Source organism: Hyaena hyaena, unplaced genomic scaffold (assembly GCF_003009895.1).
Source record: "Hyaena hyaena isolate Hyena2069 unplaced genomic scaffold, ASM300989v1 scaffold_107, whole genome shotgun sequence".
NCBI lineage: Eukaryota > Metazoa > Chordata > Mammalia > Carnivora > Hyaenidae > Hyaena > Hyaena hyaena.
In genome coordinates this window covers 509,737-534,862 of record NW_024080739.1, presented here as the reverse complement: position 1 = coordinate 534,862, position 25,126 = coordinate 509,737, and the positions used below count along the sequence as shown (strand labels likewise).

Here is a 25,126-nt window from a genome sequence, read left to right as displayed (position 1 = left end):
TTCCCCTAGCTTTTGACAGACTCTGAGTCTGCTGACTCACAGTCAACTTCCTCTCATACAAACAGGAAAACACAGCCAGCCAGTGGTGTCCACCTCCCGTCCGCTCCCCCCCCCCAACCACCGCCACCACCACACATAGCTGAACACTAGCCCAACTCTGAGGGGGAAGTGCCTCAGACTCTGGGGGACAGGCTTCAAAGGCTAGGGCTACAGGCAAGACTGGGGAAAAGGAGAGGAGCCATTTCTCCTCTGGCAACACCCCCATCCCCCTACATCCACCTCCACCTCAGGAAAGAAAAAAAAAATGCAGTTAGAGGAGGATGAAGAGAAGGGGCTTCTCCTAAGGAAGAAAAGACTTCTTGCTGGGTCACTGTGCCTGCAGGGCGCCAGGCTTATCCCCTAAAAGGCAGCCCCAAGCCTGGTGTGGAAGTATGGGAGTAGAAATGTTGCCTTGCTGACCTTCACGTCTGGGAAGAAACCTAGGCCTGGCCCTTGTGGGAGGAAGAAGCAGGCGGGAACTCTGCTGGGCATCCGCCCCTATTCCCTCACGTCAAACTGCTGGGCTCCTGAAGGGCTCTCCACGTTGGAAGGCTGTGGCTATCCGTGACTTCCGGATGCCAGCTTCCCTTCACTCCTTAACTGGTTGCCAGGGTCCAGCCACGATGCTGGGCGTGGGACAGGGACTGCCACCCTGGGGGGCTTACGGCCGACCTCTTTCCACCCTCTTTTGGCACGACGGGGAGGGAACAGCAGAAGGGATGCAAAGCTGTGCTCCACGGCGCTCTCCCTTTCCGCTTGAGTTCTACCTCTGTCACATCTCCGTTCTGGTCTCTGCCCCTTTGTCCCTCTCTCTAAGGCTGTCTTGGCCTCTAGCCCTGTTCCGGTCCCTTTCTCGGCCCCTAAGAGGTCAGAGCTGCCCAGGCCCCGAGATAAGCGCAGCGGTTGGGTAAGGAGCCCAAACCTTTTGAAGGCTGGCGCTTGCACAAGGAGTGGCTGGGGGCCCGCGAAGGGAACCGGCCGGCGGGGCGGGGCGGGGCCGGGCCCGTCGGGGGAGGGCTGAGGGGAGGCGGGGCCCGCGCTGCGCGACCCGAGTCTCGGACGGCGCGGCAGGCACCGGGAGCGGACCGCGGCCGCGTAGTGAGGTGAGGACCCCCGCGCCCACGGGCCCCTGCTTCCCAGACTCCTCCCCGTCCCCTCCTCGAGGGCCCCGTCCGCGCCGGCGGCCCTCCCCGGCCCCCCTCCCCGCGGTGACCCGCCCCTCCCTCCGGTGGCCCGGCCTCTGCCCCCTCCCTCCTTGCCCCCTCCCTCGTCGCAGCCCGCGCGGCCCCGCGCTGCCCGGCCCGCCCCCCCTCCTCCCCTCCCGCCCCCCCGGCACTCCAGCCCCGCGCACCTCCGGGTTCCCAGTCCCGTGCCCTCGGGCTGGATCTGAGTCACTGGGAAACTGGGCTCTGAGTCAGGCCCTAACTAGCTTGGGGCCGGGGCCCAGCTGCGGAGAGGCAGAAAGGATAGAACTGATGCTGGGGCGAGAGGGAGTCCTGGTCGGGACCCCACAGGGAGAAAGTGGGAGAGAGCCTTACAGGCAGAGCCAGAGAGACAGAAATCTGGAGTCACATACAACTAAAGGTCTAGTTGAAATTGGAGACTGAGGCAAGGAGGGGCTTAATGACAGAGAGCAAAAGACGGAAAGGAACAAAGATGGATTTAGACAGAGGTAGTGGCAGATGGAGTGGGGTGGAGAAAGGGACAGGCAGAGAGAAAACTCCAGGGAGACAAAATCTGAGACAGGTCCAGAGAATAGACCAGGGTCAGGGTCAGGATGGCAGAATGGGACAGAGCCTCAGAGACTTGAGCCCAAGGGCATGGGCAGGGAAAGGCAAAGCTCAGCAGAGGAAGATTTGGAGAAAGCGGAGGTAGGAGGATGTCATTTCACACTCCTGAGTCGCTACAGGGACCTGAGTCGCTACAGGGAGAGGGCTCACGTATGCATGCTCCTGTGTGAACATGCTTCAGGTTGGTGGAAGGTGAAGACCCTGGAGTACCCCTGGCCTCTGGGCCCTCCTCTTTCCGCCCCAATTCTCACCCTATCCCCATTCCCCAAGTGGCCTCTTCCCACGGCCAGGACCCTAGTTGCTGAGACTGGTTAGGGCTCTCTGGGCAGCCTGACCAAGGCAGACAGGATGTGGGGGCGGCCAGGGCTAGAGGGACAGGAAGGAAGTCTGAGCAGAGACAATAGGTGGAAGGGGAGGAGGAACTGGGAATGACCAGGATTAGGATGGCCGAGCCTGTACCTCAGCTCTGAAAACCAGGGGGAGTGGGATCTGTACCTCTTCTCTCCTCCTGTGCCACAGCTGCCCCTGTATCCACCTTAGGCCACATCATGTGGCCTCTCTTCCCCACCATCACACTCCATCTTGCCCCAGCAGGCTTCTGTCATCTTGTCCCATGCTGACTTGGTTGAGTGTGCAATCAAGCAGAGGCAGACCTTTGATCCAGGCCTAGGGAGGTCAGGAGCTTGAGGGCCAACACTTCCACCAATTTGTTGTGAGCCTAGGGCAAGCCTCTTTCCTTCTCTGGGCCTCAGCGTCCTCATCTGCAAATGAAGGGATCCCTCTATAATAAGAAAACCCTTTCTGATGTTCTGGGACAGCTCTTCCTCCAGATTGCTGGCCACTGGTCATTTTTCTTTGGAGGAAGACAAGTCTGGTACCTACCCCCTGTCCAGGCCTCAGACTTTGGGACAGGGAGGGGGAATCTCAGCCTGAGCCCTCCCTTCACCCTGCCGCTCCCCCCAGCAATGGCCTGAGCCCCCATGGCTGCCCCTCAGGACCTGGACATCGCTGTGTGGCTGGCCACGGTGCACCTGGAGCAGTATGCAGACACGTTCCGAAGGCATGGCCTGGCTACAGCGGGTGCAGCCCGGGGCCTGGGCCACGAGGAGCTGAGGCAGTTGGGCGTCAGTGCCACAGGTCACCGGAAACGCATTCTGCGCCTGCTGCAGGCAGGTGCTGCAGAGGGCTCCCTGGATTCCCAGTTGGACAGTGCCATGGAGCCATCCCCTAGCCTAGCCCCCCAAGCCCAGCCCCCCAAGCCTGTGCCTAAGCCCAGGACCGTATTTGGTGGGCTCAGTGGTCCTACCACCACCCAAAGACCGGGAGTGAGTCCAGCCGTCTGGAGACCAGAAGTGTCCAGGAGCCTGGAGTCCAGCCCGAGGTCCCCTCCTCTCCCCACCTCCTCCTCTGAGCAGACTTCAGCCTTGAATACTGTGGAAATGATGCCAAATGCCATCTACTTTGGCCTGGACTTAAGAGGCGGGGCACAGACAACTCAGGACATGTGAGTGGGGTTGGCTCCCTTGGGATCCATTGCTGGGTGGGGGCAGGAAGGAACAGGACATGAGGGTTTTTCCTCTCTCCTCTCTCCCTTAATGATCACTAGACCTTTTCCCTCAGGGCCCCAGATGGCTCCCAGGCAGCTGCCCCTACCCCTGCCCTCAGGCCCACAACAGGCACAGGTAGGTGGGTTATCGTGGGTTGTGGGGGAGAGAGAGACAGGTCCCTTCAGGACCTGAGACCCTCCCACCTGACCTCTTCTTCCTTGTCTCCCCCATTACCTTTCCTGCCAGTACACATCATGGACCCTGGTTGCCTGTACTACGGTGTCCAGCCTGTGGGGGTCCCAGGGCCACCTGACAGAAGAGAAGGCAGAGCTGTCTGTCAGGACAGGGCTGAAAACAGGTGAGTAGTCAGTAGGGTGGTGATGGCAGGAAGAGGGAAGCTTGAGGAACAGTTTAGGGGTGGCCATGTATCCAGTTATTCATCAAGTGTGTATTGAGTGTCCACTGTGTGTCCGCCAGGTACTCAAGATACAGGAGGACTATGGCAGACCCAGTAACCCCCCTCAAACCTCTTGTGACTCAGTGGGGCAGACAGGAAATAAAACAAGTTGACAAACAGATGGATATATAATTTAAAATACGGAGAAGTACTTTTCACACTTTCATTTAACAAATCTTTATGGAGCACCTACTGCATCCCTGAGGTTGTAGATACTTGAGATAGATCAGAAATCACTGCCCCTGTAGGGAGATAGTCAAATAAAAATAGGTATAATAAATAAGTTACATCATATGTTAAAAGGTGTTAAGTGCCATGGGAAAAAATAGAGCAGGGTAAGAAGGCTGGGATGGAGTGAGGGGAAGAGGGGTGTAATTTTTCATTAAGAGTTGTCAGAGTGTTTTCAGATGACACTTGAGCAAAATGAAGGGGGTGAGAGAGTTGATCATGACACTCTCTGGGATAAGTGTCCCAGGCAGGAGGAAGTGGCTAGAATAGAGGCTTCCAGGTAGACCCAGGACTGGTGACAAGGCCAGTGGGGCTGGAGTAGAGTGGCCAGGGCAGGAAGTGTGGGAGGAGATGATGTCAGAGAGAGAAAAGGAGCTCCATCAGGTAGGACCCTGTGGGGACTTTCGCTTTGACTCTAAGGGAAATGGGAAGCCACCGGCAGGGTTTTGAATACATTTTAAGAATCCCTCCGGTTGCTACGTTGGGAATGGCTGTAGGAGCAAAAGCAGAAGCAGACAGACCAGTTACGAGGTTACTGCAGTAATCTAGATGAGACATCTCAGACTAGGTGGTGGTAGTGGAGACAGTAAGAAGTGGTTGGATTTGGGTTATATTTTGAAGGCAAACTGTCCTAGTAAATTGGGGTGTGAGAGAAAAGAGCAGTCAGGACTGACCTCAAGGATTTCAGTCTGAGCTGCATGGCCCCGTGTGGTAGCCACTAGCCACATGTGCCTACTGGACACATGAAATGTGGCTAGTCTGGAGTAAGATGTGCTTTAACGTACCAGATTTGAAAGACTTAGTATGAAAAAAAATCAGTACTGGATGAATATGACAGAAGTAGACATAAAATATCTTAATTTTTATACAGATGACATAATAAAAGGTTAATATGTTGGGTAGGTTGGATTAAATAAAATATATTAGTTTCACTTGTTTCTTTTTACTTTTTAACGTGGCTACTAGAAAATCGAAAATTACATTTGTGGTTCTCATGCCGACTTCTGTGGACAGTGCTGTTTGAGCAATTGAAAGTTCCTGGGGTTGCTCTCATCTGACATGGGGAAACTGTACACAAAGCAGGGGGTGGTGGGGAGATCTGGAGTTCTGTTTTGGATGTGCTGAATTTGAGGTATACATTATAAGCCCAAGAAGAGATAACACATAGGCCAGTGAATATACAAGCCTGGAGTTCAGGGGAGAGGTCTGAGCTGGAGATCTAAATTTGTGAGTTTGTGGCATCTAGTGGGTATATGTAGCTATAAGTGAGTGTCGACAGAGCAGAGAACCATGATCAGAGTCCGGGCATATCCCCTATATCAAGAGGTTTGGGAGAAAAGGAAGAACCAGCAAAACAGACTAAAAAGAAATGAGTAGTAAAGAGAAGGAAAACCAGAAGAGTGTAATGTCATAGGAGCAAAGTGAAGAAAGGAGATGGGGGAGGTCAGCAGTTCAAATGGCGTTCGGAGGTCAAGAAAGACAAAGACTGAGAAATGGCCTCTGGAATTGGCAACGTGGAGGTCACTGGGGACATTGACAAGGGGTAGAGGTGAAAGCCAGACCAGAATAGTCTCAAGAGATAACAGAAAGAGTTGGAATGTACAGATGACATTTTTGAGGCATTTTTCTGCAAAAAAGAGCAGAGAGTTGAGTGGTTGTTGATAGTGGAAGTAGAGTCAACAAATGATTTTTGTAGGAGGGAGTGTTACATATGTTTATAGATGGATTGCAGGGATCTGGTAGAGAGGGAGAATTAGCTGCTGTCAGGGAGGGGAAGGGGAGAAAGTCTGGAACAACATCCTTGTGTCGGTGAGAGGATGGTGCACAGAGGAGGGACTGTTTTCAGACAGGGATGTTTATGACAGCAGCAGAAGGAATGTAAAGTATGTGTGAAATTGGGTAGATGAGGCACTGGGAGTTTGTGGGGGTTCTTACCTGATTGCTTCAATTTCTTACTGAAGTAAGAAACAAATAGGGTACAGTGATGGTTCTCAACCTTAGCTGCGCTATAGCCTGGGGAATTGAGGGTTTTTTCCCCGTTTATTTACTTATTTTGAGAGAGAGAAAACACACAAGTGGAGAAGGGGCAGAGAGAGAGGGAGACACAGAATCTGAAGCAGGCTCCAGGTTCTGAGCTGTCAGCACAGAGCCTGACACGGGGTTTGAACTCACAAACTGAGATCATGATCTGAGTTGAGTCGGACACTTAAACAACTGAGCCACCCAAGCGCCTCCCCGCCCTTTTTAAAAATTTTTTAATGTTTATTTATTTTTGAGAGAGACAGAGCATGAGTGGGGGAGTAACAGAGACAGTCATTTGCATTTTAAAGGAGTGTTCTGGTAGTGGTGGAAAATGATGTCCAATGGAGGGCATCAGTGGAAGCAGGTGACCAGTTAGGCAACTCACATCACCCTAGTGAGAACTGATGGGAATTGGTACAGGGAGAGAAAGTCAAGCACTTTTTGGAGAAAGAACCAAGAAAGACTTATTGATTAGATATTGGCAACTGTGGCAGAAAGCCAGCTACACAGCCTTTCCCTAACTCTTCTACCAAGTAATACTAATGGCAAAGGGGAGGGACTGAAATTTTTCCAATAAAAAATCCAAGCGTGCTCAGGGAAGAGGCTCTATGCTAATCTTTTGGGTTCCCAACCTCCCTATTTCCCTGTCTGAAAAGTGATCCAACCATTCTGTGAAGTGCTGTGGGTGGGGGTGTCTAGGGAACTGGGTCTAATGTGTGTTCTCTCTTGCCCCACATAAGGCTCAGCAGGCAGGATCTGGAAGCACGGGAGGATGCTGGCTATGCCAGCCTTGAGCTGCCTGGGGATTCCACCCTCTCACTGCCCACTCTGGACATGGAGATGAATGATGACCTCATTTCACCCTATGCCAGCTTCTCTTCCACAGCAGACCGCCCCACACCCCTGCTCAGTGGATGGCTAGACAAGCTCTCCCCTCAGGGGTGGGGCTACTGGGGAGGGAAAGGGAGGGTAGGGAGGAAGAAGAGGGAGGGTAGGTGGTGGTATGGGGGGGTCAGGTCCCAGGTACTCCCAGACCCTAGGAGCCCTCAGGATACAGCCTCCACCACTCACTCATCTTGGCCCCTGCCTTCCCAGAAACTACGTTTTCCAGAGGCGCTTTGTGCAGTTCAATGGCAGGAGTCTGATGTACTTTGGCAATGATAAGGTGGGGGTCTGGAAGATGCTATGTTGGGCCTAGGGAAAGAGAAAGGGAGGGGGAGGGCTGAGAAAGCCTCAGGACTGGAAGATGGGAAGCCCATGGTGGGGGGGTCACCACATGACTGATGTCAGCTTCTAAAGTAGCTAGGTTAGCAGCTGTACCCCACTGCGTGTGGAATGAATGCTGATCTCGTTAAAAGTTGGTGCTGGCCCCCGGTTCAGCACACAAGGCTGACTTGCTGTCCCTTTGGGTCACTGGGCTGTCTCTCCAGGATCCCTTCCCCAAGGGTGTGATCCCTCTGACTGCCATTGAGATGACCCGCAGCAGCAAGGACAACAAGTTCCAGGTCATCACTGGCCAGAGGGTGTTTGTGTTTCGCACAGAGAGTGAGGGTGAGAATCAGGGCCCTACTGTGTCAGGGTGGGGGCAGGGAGGCCATGTGAGCACACAGCTGCTGGCTAACCTGCTTCTCTGTCCCCCACCAGCCCAGCGGGACACATGGTGCTCCACACTGCAATCCTGCCTGAGGGAGCAGCGCCTCCTGGGCCACCCCCGGCCCCCTCAGCCGCCCCGACCCCTCCGCACAGGCATGCTGGAGCTTCGCGGACACAAGGCCAAGGTTTTTGCTGCTTTGAGCCCTGGAGAGCTGGCCCTGTACAAGAGTGAGCAGGTGAGAAGGACCTGACCGAGGCCAAGGAGCCTGGCCTAGCCCATTCTAGCACCTCACTGAACCTGCTCCAACCCACACAATCTCACCAGGCCTTTTCTTCGGGCATCGGGATCTGCTTCATTGAACTGCAAGGATGCAGCGTAAGGGAGACCAAGAGTCGCAGCTTTGATCTGCTCACGCCCCATCGCTGCTTCAGGTGGGGCCCAGACTGGCAGGAGGCAGGGATGGAGGAGAGACATTTTTTTAAAAGTTTATTTATTTATCTTGAAAGAGACAGAGAGAGAGAGGGAGGGAGAGAGAGAGAGCAAGTGGGTGAGGGGTAGAGAGAGAGGGAGAGGGAGAGAGAATCCCAAGCAGGCTCTGCACTCTTGAACCCACAAACAGGGAGATCATGACCTGAGCCTAGTCAGACACTTAACTGACTGAGCCACTCAGGTGCCCCTGGGGGTGAGACTTTTGAAGGAGGCCCAGGGTGGGCAGAGGACTGGAGGCCTCTTCAGTAGGACGTCAGTGGGTGTGCACTGATGGAATTCTAGTGATCAGGGTCAAGGTCTCAGGAGGGTCTGGGCTGGCCCAGATGTGGCCTGCGGTGGTTCCTGCAGGAATGGCCAGTGGGATAGGACAGGTAGGAAGGGGTATCCATGCCCACAGACTGGCTGTCCACCCCTCAGCTTCACAGCCGAGTCTGGGGGTGCTCGGCAGAGCTGGGCGGCCGCTCTGCAGGAAGCAGTAACCGAGACCCTGTCTGACTACGAGGTGGCTGAGAAAATCTGGTCCAATCGGGCAAACCGGCACTGTGCGGACTGTGGCGCCTCCCGCCCAGACTGGGCTGCTGTCAACCTGGGGGTGGTCATCTGCAAGCAGTGTGCAGGTGAGGGCTGGGGTCTTAAGCTGAATCAGGGAGAGGGAGGAGGGACTGGGGCTGGCTCTGGGTATCTATACCACATGCTCTTCACACCCTAACAATAGGTCAGCACCGAGCCCTGGGTTCTGGGATCTCCAAAGTACAGAGCCTGAAGCTGGACACAAGTGTGTGGAGTAATGAGATAGTGCAGGTGAGGAGTCTCAAGAGGGAGAAAGTGGGAAAGATGGAAGAAAAGCATCGAAAAGAGGCTGTGGGCCCAGCTTAGGGGCAGGATTGAAATGTCTGAGAACTCTTGATTTCCTGTCACTTGCCTCTGCCCCTTGTCATCCTACAGTTGTTCATTGTCCTGGGAAATGATCGCGCCAACCGCTTCTGGGCAGGGGCATTGCCCCCAGGTGAGGGGCTGCATCCAGATGCAAGCCCTGGCCCCCGGGGAGAGTTCATCTCCCGGAAGTACCGACTGGGTCTCTTCCGGAAGCCCCACCCTCAGTATCCAGATCATGGACAGCTTCTCCAGGTAGGAGGGACAGGTTGTGACTGACGGAGGAGAGCATTCTCTGAGTTGAAATGCCTAGACCTGGCGTGAGGTTGGGGCCATTTTTGATGACTGGAGGACTGTCCCCACACTGTCAGGTTGGATCTTGGGGCTGACAGAGGCCCTTCCCCTTCTGTAGGCACTGTGTGCAGCTGTGGCAGGACCCAACCTGCTGAAGAACATGACCCAGCTCCTCTGTGTTGAGTCCTCTGAGGGCGAAGAGCCCTGGTCCCCCTCAGCACCTGATGGCAGCTTCTCTGGTCTCCCGCTCCCAGGTAATCCCCAGAAGGACCTCCTTTCTCATCCATCCCCTAAGAATTCTCAACCCTGACCTGTGCCTTGATTGTTCCAGGGAGTCCCGTGTACCCTTTTCCTCATCCCATCAAATGGCCCAGTCTGGGTAGTTTCCCAACCTTCTAGATCCTCTGAGGCACATATCCTGATGTCACAAAATGAGCAATGGCGGCCACTGCCCAGGATAGATCTGGGTGTTTGAGGTGTTAGTGCTGGTGAACCCCTAACAGGGTCAACCCATAGGGGAGATCTCATTTCCCTGGGGGAAGTCTGATCATAGAAACTATCATCTAAAGAGGTTTTTCTCCAGGGGTCAGGCCAGAGGGGCTGATACTTCTAGGATGGCCCCTGCTTAGAGTCTTCCATCCTGGGCTGACTGGGTAAATGGATGGCTGGTGGGGAGAGGCAGTGGGCAAGGGCTGGAGTCTTACTTCCTGCCACCATCTTTTCTAATCTGGGCAGTAAGGAGTCCAGCCCCACTGGGTTCGACTTGGCCATGCTGCCAGTAGAGTTGGGTCCCACTGCCTTCCTCAGTCTGATCCTTTCCCTGATGGCTCAGGCCATCCCATTGCACTGTACTGAACTGACCATTTCTCCTTCCCTTTGCAGACCCTTCCCCTGGTGTGTACAATGAGGTGGTGGTACCTGCCACTTACAGCAGCTTCCTGTACTGTGGTCCCATCAGCAACAAATCTGGACCCCCACCTACTCGCAAAGGCCGGGATGGTGAGAGGGGAGCCAAGGATGGGAGGAGATGGGGCAGAAACTGGGATGAGCAAGAGTGTGCCACAGAGGGGTAGGAAGGGCAAATAGGGCCACACCCTGGAGTGGGCTAGGTGCTGGGAGTAAGAGAGGGACCATGCCTGGTGGCAGCACTGGGTGATAGCTGAGAGCCTGTGCTGTGAAGTCAGACTGCCTGGGCCAAATCCCAGCTCTGCGACTTCCTACTAATGTGGCTTGGGCAAACTATTCAAACTCTGGGCCTCGGTTTCCCCATCTTGAAAGAGGACTGAAGATGATACCCACCTCATAGTGTTGTGAAGATTACATAAGATCATACACAGGCAGAGGGTTTGGCATAGAAAGAATAAATATCTGGCAATGGGAATTATGACAGTAGGGACAGACGTCTTCTGCCTGCTGACCATCAGCGTCCCCTTCAGCTCCCCCCCGACTGTGGTGCGTGCTGAGAGCAGCCCTGGAAATGTTTGTGTCAGAAAGCAGCCCTGAACCCCTCAGCCTCATCCAGCCCCAAGATGTTGTATGTCTGGGTGTGAGTCCCCCACCCACTGACCCAGGTGACCTCGACAGGTAACCACACCCCATGTTCCCTGCACTCCCCCTTTGCCGTTTCTGATCCCGAGCCTCCCAGCCCGCTCTTGGTCCCCATTCTCCTCCTTAACCTCACTTTCTTTCTAGGTTCCCCTTTTCCTTTGAGCTCATCCTCACCGGGGGGAGGATCCAGCATTTTGGCACAGATGGAGCTGACAGCCTGGAGGCCTGGACCAGTGCTGTGGGCAAAGTGAGCCAGCCAAGAGCCCTCCCTGACAGCCCATGGTTTCCCTGTCCCCAGCTGTCCCCATCCTGCCCTTTCCTATTCCTACAGCCATCCCCACCACATCCACCAGCATTAACAGCTGTGCTAGGACCAGTGTTAGGCATTGCCCACTCAATAGCTCATTTAACTTTCACAACAACCCTCAGAGGAAAGGATTATCAGTATTTCACATACAGGGAAACAGAGTTACACAGGTTATGAAGTCACTTGGTTAAGGTCACACAGCTAGGAGGCACAGGATCAAAAACAGGCCTCTGTCTCCAAAGCTTGTGGCTTGAACCTCACTGTGCAGGCCTTCTTCCCAAGGAAAGGCTGCCTCTAACTCCCACTTTTCCTTCCCCAAGTTCTTCCAGTACACAGGCGAGGCTGCCTTCATGAGGCCCAGCAACTCCATTCCCAGGCAAGCTAGTCTCTCTGTCCTACATCCTCTCCCTGGAATTAAAAGTTCAGGCCCCAAGGGCTGCCTGGGCGGCTCAGTCAGTTGAGCATCGACTTTGGCTCAGGTCATGATCTCCCCATTAATGAGTTCGAGCCTCACAGTGATCTCACTGCTGTCAGTGCAGAGCCCCCTTTGGATCCTCTGTTTCCCTCTCTCTGCCCCTCCCTGACTTGTGCTCTTTCAAAAATTAATAAATATATATATTTTTTAAGTTCAGGCCCTAAAGTCAGACATCCTGGGATTTAGTCCTCCAACTCTCAGCCTTGTGAGCTTTCCCATACAGATAGAGTGGGTGTAAAAGATGCACCCCTCAGGGTTGAGGATTAAGTGACATGTGAGACCGGCGCTGCTTGGCACACAGCAGGCCCTCCATCTGTGGGTGTTGAAATAGTAATGGTCAAGATGATGCCAATCACTCTAATCGCTCCCATTCTTAACCGTCTTTTTCTCTCAGCCCTGCTCCACCTTCAGCTTATCACCCTAGTGCCCTCCGGACAACCCCTCAGATAGTCGTGTGCCCTGGCAGGCATGTACTTCCTCCTTAACCCCTCGAGGTTGCCCCTTTGCCAGACTTCTGAGCTTCTACCCTGCAGGGTGGTTGGCAACTTCCCATTACCAAAGTCCAAGGGCCTCCTTCTGGCCTCACCAGGTCAGCCCTGCAGCATGTGACACTCCTCTGTGGGAAATGCTCAAACATCTGTCGGAATGTGACAGAGTGATTTTATGTGTAGAATTTTTTTATAAACTATATTAAGGGAGGGCTTATATTTTGTATCTTGTTTTTCAGTTTATTTTTATAGTAGTTCATTTTTACTGTTTTTTACAAAAGTACTGTTAGTAACAGATTGGAGTTTTGAACAAAAAAAAGAAAAGAAGAACTCCCTGTTCCTTCACCACAGGTAGCTGGAGAAGCACTACTCTGCAGACCATATCCAACACTCACTTCTCCACGACTCCTGCCCCAGGTGGTGGGATTTCCTAGGGCATCATGACTCTTCAATGATAGCATTTGGGATCCCCATTTTTTCTTACCCCTGTATCCCATTAAGGGCATAAGGCTGCCACACAGAAGATCTTCTCTGTGTTGGCTGGAGCAAATTAAATTGAACTGAATTTCTTTCCTGTCTTTCTCCATCCATCTCCTGTGTTCCTGGGTCTTTCTTTTGTTCTCTTCCCATCGCTTTTCATTCCTCTCTTTCTTCTGCTTTCTCTTCGTGTCTCTCCCTATCCTTCTCACTCTAATTTTCTTATCATCTCTTGTCTCTTTCCCCATCCTCCTTGTTCCCCTCTTCCTCTTGACTCACAGTGGTTCTCCCCGCTGAGCTGTCACCAGCTGCTGGGCCCTGGGCTGCTGCGGCTGGGCCGCCTGTGGCTGCGCTCTCCCACCCATTCAGCTCTGGCCTCTGGCCTCTGGCTGTCAGGGTTCGGGCTTCTTCGTGGTGACCACCTCTTCCTGTGTCCAGCACCGGGCCCTGGCCCTCCAGCCCCTGAGGACATGGTGCATTTACGGCGGCTACAGGAAATCAGTGAGCAAGGGTGGGGAAAGGGATGAAAGGTGGCCGTGGGGTGGGGGATAGTGGACCTTCATCTACTTGGGGATCCCTATGGAAATAGCAGAATATAGTGTATTCGGGTACAAGCTCTGGAGTCAGACTGCCCAGACACAGACCTCCACCTCCATCACTTTCTATCTATGTGAAATTGGACAAGTTGCTTAACCTTTCTGTGCCTTAGTTTCCTCATCTTCACAATGGGTACGGTGAAAGAGATGTAGTTTCAAAAAAGGCCATACATGTAAAACATTTATCACAGAACCTGGTAGGACTTATCTTGCAGGTGTTAAATGTTACATGCTAAAAATATTAATTTTATTTAGAGTCATTTGCTGGTTAGAGATGGGGAGAGGGGACTGGGTACTCTTACTTCCTCAAAGAGGACAGTATGGGATAATATCAGAGGTCTTTGGAGACAAGAGACCTAACTTCCAGCTCAATTTGCCATTTTATAACAAGTAATGAGATAAGCAACTTAACCTCTCTGAGCATTAATGTGTCACCTGTAAAATGGGGATAATAGTATGTAACTTACAGGATTTAATACAGCATTGTTTGTAGGGTTCCTAGCCTGGCACCTACATACCTTAAATACTTAGTAAATATTAGTCACTATGAAGAAGACAATCATGATAATGTCTGATGATTCTCCTCCCAGGTGTGGTTTCAGCAGCTGACACCCCAGATAAGAAGGAGCATTTGGTCCTGGTGGAAACAGGAAGGTAAGTGTTGCCCTTATCCCTGACCCTGGGCCCCTCTTTCTAGAGCCTGGCCCCGCCCTCCACCCTGGTCTGGTGGACCGATACTCACTTCCTCAAATTCCATTGCCTTGTTGAGGGGCTCTGTCTGGGTTGAATGTTGCTGCCCCCTGCTGGTGGCTCTTGGAAATCTGGGCCTTGAGATCCTGGGCCTCTTAGTTTAAAAGACCCTCTGGAGCTGGCTCTAACTCAGGCCTCTCGGGTCTCAGGACCCTGTATCTGCAGGGGGAGGGCCGGCTGGATTTCTCAGCATGGACCGCAGCCATTGAAGGGGCCGCTGGCGGGGGCGGCACAGGGCTGCAAGAGCAGCAGATGAGCCGGGGTGACATCCCCATCATCGTGGATGCCTGCATCAGTTTTGTCACCCAGCATGGTGAGTGGGTACTGGCCAATACTGAGGCAGTAGGGGATGGGGGACAGAGGAACAGCCAGGGGTTGTGACCTGCCTACAGGAGCTTTGCCTCCAAAGACTGCAGCCTAACAACAGCCCACTGTATGACCCGTGGCAAGTTTCTTTACCTTTCTGAGACTCAGTTCCTCCATTGGTGGAATGGGGCTACCAACAGTCCTCGTTTTCTAGGATAGTTGTGATAGTAAGAGAACATATGTAAAGTATTTAGCACAGCATCTGGCAGGTAGTAAGTGTTCCAAGGTAGCTGTTAGTGGGCCGTGGGTGTGGAGGGAGAGCAGAGCAGCACTGAAATGTGACTGGAGATGTAGAGCTATAAAGAACAAAGAGGGGGCAGCTGTAAGGCAAGAGCCAAGCTGTGCAGCAAAATCCTTGAAGGTCTGAGCAGAATTATTCTGTGTGGGAGTTTTTCCAGGCATAAAGGCTCAGCTGTGCAAGTGGCTCCCAGAATTCTCTGTGACTTTTTGGCCTCTGCTTTATTCTCCAGCCCAAGAAGGGACCAAGTAGAATCTAGCTCCTTGATGAACCCCTTTTAGAAGGCAGGACTCTTTTTTTAAAAAAAAAATTTTTTTATGTTTATTTTTGAAGACAGAGCATGAGCAGGGAGGGGCAGAGATAGAGAGAGACACAGAATCTGAAGCAGGCTCCAGGCTCTGAGCTGTCAGCACAGAGCTTGATGTGGGGCTCAAACCCATGAACCATTAGATCAGTACCTGAGCCCCCAGGCATCCCTAGAAGGCAGGACTCTTGAGAAGGAAACATCATGGAAAACTAAGGAAGGCAATAAAGGCGGGGGCGGGGGAAGGCACATCCATTAACTAGAAATAGTTGTCCTTACAACATGGACAGTGGATAGTCAGTGGCTAATGACATTCTCCACACCTTGGTAGTAGCCTCATATGCTGACTTCCCTGCTCACTAGATCCCATCCTATTCTCCTGGTGTTCAAAGGAGGGATTAAGTCAGTGGTCCAGTGAAAGCCCTGGAGAAAGAGCATGGGTGGTCATACCCACTCCTCCACAGTTTCTGCACTGCTGCTCTTCATATAGCAGATGTTTACTGAGCTGCTCCCATGTGCCAGATACTGGACATATAGCAGTGAAAAGGGAAGGTTCTATGATGCTCATAGACTAGTGGGAGAGACGGGTAATGAGTAAGAAAAATACAGTCAGTTCTCATTATTCATGGTAGTTTTGTTCTATGAAGTTATTGCAAACACTGAATGAATGAATACTAAATTGTTGCCCCAGTGGAAATTCAGGGTTGGATTCCTGGGAAGCAGTGGTCACATTCTCATCAAATGATCCACCAATATGTAACTTTGTTTTAAGTGTGTTTCTGTTTAAAGACACTTGCTTTAATATATATTTGTGATCTGTTAACTTTGAACTCACAGCCAGCAGCACTGTAACTCATGCATGAGGAAAGCTTGTCTGACACACATATTTTCTCCATAAGGCACATCACAGCCTTCTTGCACTTAGGGATACTAGACAGCAATCCAGCACTTCACTTGGGAGCCATTTCAAATAGTGAAACTACCCCCCAAAAAAGGCACAAGAATGCAAAAAATGTGGTTCTATATATACCATGAAGACTATACTTGTTTACCATATGAGAGCTTAGCTGGGAATGTGACCAACAGGCAACTCAAATTCTTCTCTGCTCTGCGCATGCTCACAAATGACTGGAAAAGTGCCACAAGTATTGGTTCAGGGGTTTCAAATAAACTTTATCAAGTAGATGAATTCACATTATGGAATCTGAATAGTGAGGATCGACTGTAATATGATTTACAAGTGCTATTTCAAAACCAAAATAGCAAGGAGATAGAGAGTTGTGGGGGCTATGTGTAATCTCATGGTTAGGGAAGCACCTTCTTCTTTTTTTTTTTTTAATGTTTTATTTATTTCTGAGAGAGAGAGAGAGAGAGGCAGCGTGAGCAGGGGAGGGTCAGAGAGAGAGGGAGACACAAAATTGGAAGCAGGCTCCAGGTTCTGAGCTAGCTTATCAGCACAGAGCCCGATACGGGGCTTGAACCCATGAACCGTGAGATCATGACCTGAGCCGAAGCTGGACGCTTAACTGACTGAGCCACCCAGGCGCCCTGGGGAAGGACCTTCTTAAGAGTCAAGATCGTGAAGGCAGACTTCCTCCTCTTTGGCTCATTTACCCCAGTAGCCCTAGAGCATGGGGGGGTGGGGGTGGGTGACAGATACTGAATACCAGGTGGGTGGGTGGGTCTTTGGGCAGTGGTGAGCAGAGATGCTGGCTGTTCTCAGGGCTCCAGCTGGAGGGCATATACCGGAAAGGGGGTGCCCGCGCGCGTAGCCTTCGGCTCCTGGCTGAGTTCCGGCGGGATGCCCGGTCAGTGAAGCTCCGGCCAGGGGAGCACTTCGTGGAGGATGTCACCGATACGCTCAAACGCTTCTTTCGAGAGCTCGATGACCCTGTGACTTCTGCACGGTTGTTGCCTCGCTGGAGGGAGGCTGCTGGTACTGCCAAAGTCCCTAAGAACTCCACACAGACAGCCAAGGGACAACCAGAAACTCCACCCCACCACCCCCTTGAATCCCTGAGGCTGTTTTGCCCTCCTCCCCAGTACTTTCTCCCCCCCAGAATCCCCCCAGGATCATTCAGGAGCTCAGCTTAGGTCAAGGTGGGAAGGGGGCAGAGGTACACCCATCCTAGGTTTGTTCCTCCAAAAATCTCTTGGCGCTCCCTTCCCTGATCATCTCCACCCCTCCCCTATTCCATCCCAGAGCTACCCCAGAAGAATCAGCGCCTGGAGAAGTACAAAGAAGTGATTGGCTGCCTACCACAGGTTAACCGCCGAACGCTGGCAACCCTCATCGGCCATCTCTATCGGTCAGTATGGCCAGAACCCCTGCAGGCTCCTCACTGACCCTTTAGCAGCTCTGTCTACCTGCCCCCAACATTCATTCCTTCATCCTGTAAACAACTGCTAAGTGAAAGCATCAGAGCACAAAGGTTCAGAGTGTGGACTCTGGGGTCAGGCAGACCTAAGTTTTACTCTGGCTCCACCATTCTAGTGTGTCACTTTGGGTAAGTTACTTGCACTCTCTGAGCCTCAGTTTCCCCATTTGTAAAAGGAAGCCGGAGATGTAGAGCCATACAGTTTCCTCATTTGTAAAAGGAAGATGGTGTAACGAATAGTATCTACCTCCTAGGGTCATGAGAGTTAAAGGAAATAATCCATCCAAAATCCTAACTGCAGCACCTGGCATGTATGTAGTAAGCATTCAGAAATGGTGAGCAATCAATATTTTGTTTTATTATTCTATGTCAGACAAAAGGTTAGGTGTAGGAGACACAAAGAAGAATAAGTGGCAGATTTATCTTGTTGAGTCTTTTGGGGAGACAGGTCTTTAAATGATTCTAAGGTGAACACTGGCTGCTGTATTGTACTGATTACTCTATATCACAAGGAGGGGCCCACTATGGTCCATGGGCCAAATGCAGCCCATTGCCTGTATTTCTAAATGAGGTTTTCTACATGAAGTGTAAAGCCACACCCATTCACTTATATATTATCTATAGCTCCTCTCATACTACAACAGAACTGATAAATTGCAACAATGTATGGCCTACAAGCCTAGAATATTTACTGCCTGTCCCTTTAAAAATTTTTTTCCTGACCCCTACAATATTTATAATCACCCATGCCTTATCTGTCTCTCCCCTAGACTGGGAGTTCCTTGTAGCCAGTATGGTGTCTTACAGCTTTATCCCAAATCCTCAGCCCAGGGCCTGGCATACAGTAGGAACTCAAAAGTGTTTGCTGAATGAATGGATGCAATGACCAACAGAGAAGCTGCATCACTTGTGACCCATGTCACACCCTTTTGCAGGGTGCAAAAGTGTGCTGCTATAAACCAGATGTGCACGCGGAACTTGGCCCTGCTGTTTGCACCCAGTGTGTTCCAGACAGATGGGCGGGGGGAACATGAGGTGCGGGTGCTGCAGGAACTCATCGATGGCTACATCTCTGTCTTTAATGTAAGCTCTCTCAACCCCTGACTATAGTCCCTCTTCCTGGATTCTGGATCCTTCTCTTCCCAACAAGCCCCCAGCCCAGACCTCTGAAGGCCCTCTGCATCAGGAATCACCTCTCAGAGCCCAAGGTCCCTCTATCCCATAACCTCACTCCAAATGTCCATGCCCCATTGGTTCTTAGCGCTTTTAGCCTCTAAGGCTCTCATATAGACCCTCTGGTCTTGCACATCTCCCCCTTCTTCCCTCATTTTCTAGCACCAGCCCCCACCTCCACAATACAAACACTTCTTTTTGGCTCTTCTACAGATTGACTCTGACCAGGTAGCTCAGATTGACTTGGAAGTCAGTCTTATCACCACCTGGAAGGATGTACAGGTAACTCGTCCTGACCTTAGACTCTTGAGTGAGCCAGGAGGATTTATTGAGACAGGAAGGTGGCCTTCTGCTGCTGGACATTGGCCCTCAGCTCTCGAGAAAGGGGAAACCCAAGGAGGGGAGCGCTTTGGGGATAGGGATTTGGTTTAGGATTTGCTCCACTTAGTCCACCATGAGGATTCTTCATTACAAAGTGGTGGCGAGTACTTCAGTTATGCATGTAAGAGATCCAAGGAAGAGTTAGCTAAGTTAGACAACGTGCTGAGAATAATAGTAATAAATAGGATAACAAACAGCTGAGGACTCATTATATTCTAAGCCCTATGAATGACCTTACTTTAACATTACACAACTCCATGAGGTAGACAGTCCCCTTTTTTCAAATAAAGAAACAGAGTGGGGCACCTGGGTGGCTCATTTGCTAAGCATCTGACTCAGTTTCAGCTCAGGTCATGCTCTCATTGTGGGTTTCAGCCCTGCATCGGGCTCTGCACTGAGCGCACAGAGCCTGCTTGGGATTCTTTCTCTTTCTGCCCCTCCCCTGATCTCTCGCTCTCTCAAAATTAATAAACATTAAAAAAATAGTTATAATAAAAAAAGAAAAAAGAAACAAACAGAGGCCTTGGGGGTCACTTATTCAAAGTCATACTGTAACGAGTGCCTGAGTTGTAAGCCAGAGAGTCTGACTCTAAACTTGTCTTTTCAAACATATGTTGGCACTGCCTTGGGAAGTACCCATGCAGCCTGAAGATGTGGCTCTGCCAGTCCCAGAGTTCTCCCTTATACGGGCCTGAGCCACACTGGGGATGAGGGGAAGGAGGAGACTTTTGTGGGGGATGTGCTTATGAAGCCACATAAGGAGTCCTCTGACCTTGATTTTTTGCATTTGCTTGTGTCCTCCTACTTTACCCCTCCTCCCAGCTGTCCCAGGCTGGAGACCTCATCATGGAGGTTTATATAGAACAGCAGCTTCCAGACAACTGTGTCACCCTGAAGGTCAGTCCTGAGGGGACACGTGGGGAGACGGGAGGACTGGAGGGGGGCAGGGTCAGTAGACTGACCAGCATGGATCCTCTGCTCTGGCCCTGACTCCAGGTGTCTCCGACACTCACTGCTGAGGAGCTGACTAACCAGGTATTGGAGATGAGGGGGACAGAGGCTGGGATGGACTTGTGGATGACATTTGAGATTCGTGAGCACGGGGAACTTGGTGAGCATGACCATGTGTGTGTAGATGCACATGTGATGGGGTGAGATCAAAGTCACTGGTGCCTTCTTTTGTCCAAATATAGTGGACGCTGTCTTCATACATGTGAAGGGACATTCCACACTGTTGACCACTCCCTCTTTCTCAATACTCTCTTCTCTCTTGACTTTTGTGGACCCCACAAACTGTAGGTTTGCCTTCTGCATCAAAGAAGGCTTTTCTTCCTCCTTTGCCCAGATTCCAAATGTTGGAGGAACCCAGCATTCAACCTGGACCCCTTTCCTTTCTCTACCTACATTTTTCCTTGGATGCCTCATCCATTCCAATAGCTTTAAGTGCCATTATAAAGCTGAAACCCAAATTTTTATTTCTGGCCCAGATCTCTCCTCTGAGCTCCAGACTCACATGTCCAACTGTCTACTGCACACCTCCACTTGTATGTCTCATATGCATCTCTAATTTAAAACATGCAAGACTCAACTCAGTTTCCAGACCCTTCACCTAACAAAAAGCCCAGGCCATTTTGCAGTTTCTCCTAACTCAGTTATCAAGGCCAGAAACCTTGGAGACTTCCCTTTTCTTCAACTTCACACCTAGCCCAACCTGCTGATTCTATTACAATCTGTCACTTTTCTCTATCTCCACCATTACTACCACCCAAGGTGAAGTCACTGCTATCTTTCTTTCCCCAATGTTAACCACTAAAATATATAGCCCCAGAAAGGGAAGAACTGGCTAGTGTTCCCTTCTTGCCTCCCAATGACCCATTTTCCAGCAGTCAACATGCATTGCGAGCATAAATCACATCATGCCATTACCTTCCAATGGCTTTCCACTGGGCTTAAAATAAAATTCAAATTCCTTATTATGGCCCACAGACCCTGAGTGTCTGGCCCTTGCTTATTTCTTGGACCTCATCTCATATAACTCATTCTCTGGGCTTCAGCCATGCTAGCTGTTCTTCAAACACATCTTTCTTGCCTTCAAACATATCTTTCCTGCATTTTGTCATGCCCGCAATTTTCTTCCCCTGAACTTAGAATGGCTTGTTCCTCCTATTCCTTCACACCTCAGTCTCATCTTCAAATGCCCCCTTCTGAAAGCCCTTGCCTGGGGGCGCCTGGGTGGCTCAGTTGGTTAAGTGCCTGATGTTGTAGGGTCAGGTCATGATCTCATGGTTGGTGAGTTCTAGCCCCTCATCACGCTCCATGATGACAGCTGGGAGCCTGGAGCCTGCTTCGGATTCTGTGTCTCCCTCTTGGCCCCTATCCAACTTGCGCTCTGTCTCTGTCTCTCAAAAAAAAAAAAAATAAATGTTAAAAATTTTTTGAAAGACCTTGCCTGGTCATCACCCTGTCACAGGGGCTGCTCTCCTGCTCTCTCTCTCAGCTTCTTGTTTCTTTCAAAGCACTAATTGTCTGCAGTTATTTGATTTACTTACCTGTTTAATGTCTGCTCCCTCACTTTACTGTGGGGTTTGTGTTTCATGCTCACCACTATATCCCCAGGGCCAACACAGTGCCTGGCCCAGAACTGGTGCTAAAATAAATACCTGTGGCTGGGTGGCCGATTGGACAAGTGAATGTGACTGGTGGGAAAGGAGTGGGGGCTCCAGGCTGTGGATGGATATTCTGGTTGATATTCACTCCCACTCTATCCCTTCCTTAGAGCGGCCCCTGCACCCCAAGGAAAGGGTCCTAGAGCAGGCTCTTCAATGGTGCCAGCTCCCAGAGCCCTGCTCGGCCTCCTTGCTCTTGAGAAAAGTCTCCCTGGCCCAGGCCGGCTGCCTCTTCACAGGTGACCCTCCTTCTTCAATCCAGCACCTCCATCCCCAGGCCTTTCCCCCAGGACCCTCCACCCAGCATTGCCGTTTGTGCCCAGGTATCCGGCGTGAGAGCCCAAGGGTGGGTCTGCTGCGATGTAGGGAGGAGCCTCCCCGCTTACTGGGAAACCGCTTCCAGGAGAGGTTCTTTCTGCTGCGTGGTCGCTGCTTGCTGCTGCTCAAGGAAAAGAAGGTGAGGGAGGCTGGCCGCCCTTAGGAGGAGCTGTGACTGCATTAAGCCTCTCACTCCACACTCCATGTGCTCATCAATCTCATTGCTGTCCTGGTCCTTTGACCTCTGTGACCCTGTTGATCACATAACCCCGATGCTTCCATGACTTCTCGACCCAACTGACTGTGATCCTTCTCTCACCTCTTGACCTCACTAACTGCCTTCTTGTTCTCAGAGCTCTAAACCAGAACGAGAGTGGCCTCTGGAAGGTTCCAAAGTCTACCTGGGAATCCGAAAGAAGTTAAAACCTCCAACACCGTGAGTGTCATTCCCCAGCCCATGTTTCTAGGGCCTTGCTGCCATCATTTCTTTGGCCTTTCTAATCACTTCATCTCTGTTCTCCTTTGCCTCCTAGGTGGGGCTTCACACTGATACTGGAGAAGATGCACCTGTGAGTACCTCCAGCCTGACTTCTCTGGCCCAGCCCTGCACCCTGTCTTCCCCCTCCCTATTTTTTCTATCCTCCATCCCTAGAGCTCCAATCCCTCCTCTCCAGCTCATTCTCCTCTGATCACCCCCAGCTACCTGTCCTGCACTGATGAGGATGAGATGTGGGACTGGACCACCAGCATCCTAAAAGCCCAGGTGAGGGGAAGGAGAAAACTGAGAGCTAGGTCTGAGGTCCCAGCTCTAGCCTTCAGTACCTCCCATGCCCACTGTGCCAATTCCTCAATCTCCCACCAGCACGATGACCAGCAGCCAGTGGTCTTACGACGCCATTCCTCCTCTGACCTTGCCCGTCAGAAGTTTGGCACCATGCCTTTGCTGCCCATCAGAGGGGATGACAGCGGGGCCACCCTCCTCTCTGCCAATCAGACCTTGGTGAGGTCCCCCCAGCCTGCTCCAGTGCTCTCCTGATCCCTGCCTGTGTCCTCGCCACACTGCAGGAGGGGAGTGGTGTGCCTGTCATCCTGGTGCTCCCCTCTGCCTTCTCTGTGTCCCCACCCCCACCTCCTGTTGCCAGGCCTCACTGTGTCTCTGTGTCTCTCCCTCCCCTCCCCATCCCACCTGTGCCCAGCGGCGACTTCACAACCGGAGGACCCTGTCCATGTTCTTTGTGAGTACTGTGCCATCTCAGCTGTGTGCCTGTCAGCCCTGTGTTCCTCTGTGCTGCCTGAACTGGTGTACCCTCTGTATTTGTGCAGATGTAGGCCATCTGTGTGTGTGTGTGTGTGTGTGTGTGTGTGTGTGTGAGAGAGAGAGAGACAGAGAGAGACAGAGAGAGACAGAGACAGAGACAGAGAAACAGAGAGACAGAGAGGGAGAGGGGCAGTATATTGTGAGGGGCCAGAAGGAATCAGAAAAATAAGGGATGGTAGGATGTGATAAGGAAAAGGGAAGTGGTCCAGGATCTGAAAAAGAGAACGAAAGTGGTTAAGTGAACCCATTTTGAAGTTAGACAGACCTGGACTGTAGCCCTAGTTCTTCCATTTATTCACTGTGTGATCTTGGGCAATTTACTTAATCCCTCTGTGCCTCAGTTCACTGTATGCAGTGTAACTGCATTGTTACAGAGTCATTTTGGTATCATATATGCAAAGTATTTTGCAGCATCTGGCCCAGAAGAAGAGCTCGATAAATGTTAGTGATTAATAATCTAGTAACTCTAACTCTGTGCCTGCTTCATGCCAACCCATTCCCATCTAGCCAATGAAGTCAACCCAGGGGTCTGTGGAGGAGCAAGAGGAACTAGAAGAGCCTGTCTATGAGGAGCCAGTGTATGAGGAAGTGGGAGACTTCCCTGAACTGACCAAAGACACCTCTACCTCCTTCTCCACCATGAGAGATCAGACAACCAACCCAGAGACCCCCCTCACCAGCCAGAGGTCCTTTGATCAACCCCTTTTCCTCAAGGCAGGTGCCCCGGGGCCAGAGGAAAGGCCACCTGAGCCCCCTCCAGGCCCCCCTTCAAAGAGCAGCCTCCAGGCACGTGGGTCCCTGGAGGAGCAGCTGCTCCAGGAGCTTAACAGCCTCATCCTGAGGAAGGGAGAAACCACCATAGGTCTGGGCAGCCCCTCCCAGCCCTCCAGCCCCCAGTCCCCGAGCCCCAATGGCCTTCTGACACAGACACCTAACTTCCCCACCCAACCTTCCTGCACTTCTAGTTCACCCTCCAGCCAACCCCTCACATGACCCTAAGACCAGCAGTCTGAAGGGATAAGTAACCAGAAGACCTAAGTTCTCACCATGGCAGACACTGCTGGGAGCTTCCTCTGCTCTGGATGAAAAGACTCTAGAATCCAGTGTGGTGCTGCGGAAAGACCACAGGACTCGGGGTTCTGGACTCTCCTGCCCAGAGAGGGTCAGAACATGGCCCTCGCTGAACCTCCACTCATTATATGTACCATGACGTCACTGAAATAAGGAGAGCAGTGAACATCAAACTGTTTCTTAGAGGTGTAAGCCCCACATATTTTCCCTCATCAAGGATAACTCCTCCTTTATATATTTGATATGTAGGAGTCCTGTGAGAGATTTTGGGTTTGAAAACAATGGGTTTATTGCATTAAAGAGAAAAAGGATTTGTAAGCCAGAGAGCTGAATCATCTCTAAGTCTATTCTATCCCACCTCCTACATTTGGGAACTACACTGAAGACCTAGAGTTGGGAGACTGGGGTTGGGAGTTGGGGTGAAGAGGAGCCAAAAAAGATTTGTCACTGTTAATAAACCTTGGAACCAAAGGCTACTGTTGTTTCATTCATTTTTCATTCATTCATTCATTCATTCATTCAACAAATATGTATTGAGCACTTAGCTGGATATTAGGTGTTCAGTATGAACCAAACAGATGGGTCCTCCTTTTAAGGAGTTTCCAGTATAGAGGGGGAACAGAAAACATTAAATACACAAACTAAATCAGTGATGTGAAGAAATTAGACCTAATGTGATGTGCTTGTGGAGGTGGCCTTTAGGCTGGGAGAATGGGGAAGGCCTCTGTGATGAATTGAAACTTAAAGAAGGCAGACAGGGTGCCTGGCTGGCTCAGTCAGTAGAGCACTTCAGACTCTTAATCTCAGGGTTGTGAGTTCAAGCCCATGTTGGGAATAGAGGGTACTTAAAACAACAACAACAACAGAAACAAAACCAAGAAACTAATAGACTTGATTTGGTGGCGTCTGGCTGGCTCAGTCAAAAGAGCATGCAACTCT

The 25,126-nt window shown here is 51.3% G+C and overlaps 1 protein-coding gene and 1 long non-coding RNA gene across 3 annotated transcripts in view; one reads left to right on the top strand and one right to left on the bottom strand.

Annotated features, from left to right (window-relative positions):
• Positions 1-2,390, bottom strand: part of LOC120234356 — a 60,907-nt gene extending 58,517 nt beyond the window's left edge. Inside the window, exon 1 of the long non-coding RNA XR_005529063.1 lies at positions 2,325-2,390. This is a non-coding gene — a long non-coding RNA (uncharacterized LOC120234356). The remainder of the gene's footprint in view (positions 1-2,324) is intronic.
• Positions 1,075-24,659, top strand: ARAP3 (ArfGAP with RhoGAP domain, ankyrin repeat and PH domain 3). Of its 2 annotated transcripts, XM_039236183.1 has the most exons (33): positions 1,075-1,142; positions 2,793-3,333; positions 3,450-3,511; positions 3,623-3,734; positions 6,824-7,024; positions 7,179-7,248; positions 7,514-7,634; positions 7,728-7,912; positions 8,002-8,108; positions 8,584-8,783; positions 8,882-8,967; positions 9,112-9,294; positions 9,452-9,587; positions 10,216-10,332; positions 10,770-10,917; positions 11,026-11,128; positions 12,910-13,129; positions 13,815-13,878; positions 14,124-14,287; positions 16,606-16,818; positions 17,086-17,191; positions 18,196-18,343; positions 18,647-18,715; positions 19,637-19,711; positions 19,811-19,925; positions 21,591-21,719; positions 21,804-21,937; positions 22,152-22,234; positions 22,332-22,367; positions 22,498-22,561; positions 22,661-22,798; positions 22,995-23,033; positions 23,624-24,659. In XM_039236183.1, the coding sequence occupies exons 2-33, from the start codon at positions 2,810-2,812 to the stop codon at positions 24,107-24,109; spliced, it is 4,638 nt and encodes a 1,545-aa protein (XP_039092114.1). In that variant the 5' UTR covers positions 1,075-1,142; positions 2,793-2,809; the 3' UTR covers positions 24,110-24,659. The 2 variants fall into 2 exon arrangements, with proteins under 2 accessions (XP_039092114.1, XP_039092115.1); XM_039236184.1 differs by lacking the exon at positions 22,995-23,033.
• The last annotated feature ends 467 nt before the right edge of the window (positions 24,660-25,126 follow it).

What these genes read in the sequence shown, in the direction of transcription:
- ARAP3 (XM_039236183.1), top strand. Translation starts at nt 2,810, where the DNA reads ATGGCTGCCCCTCAGGACCTGGACATCGCTGTGTGGCTGGCCACGGTG. An exon ending in CCCTGTACAAGAGTGAGCAG is followed by an intron (nt 7,913 to 8,001) that starts GTGAGAAGGACC and finishes CAATCTCACCAG; the next exon opens with GCCTTTTCTTCGGGCATCGG. An exon ending in ACAACTGTGTCACCCTGAAG is followed by an intron (nt 19,712 to 19,810) that starts GTCAGTCCTGAG and finishes CCCTGACTCCAG; the next exon opens with GTGTCTCCGACACTCACTGC.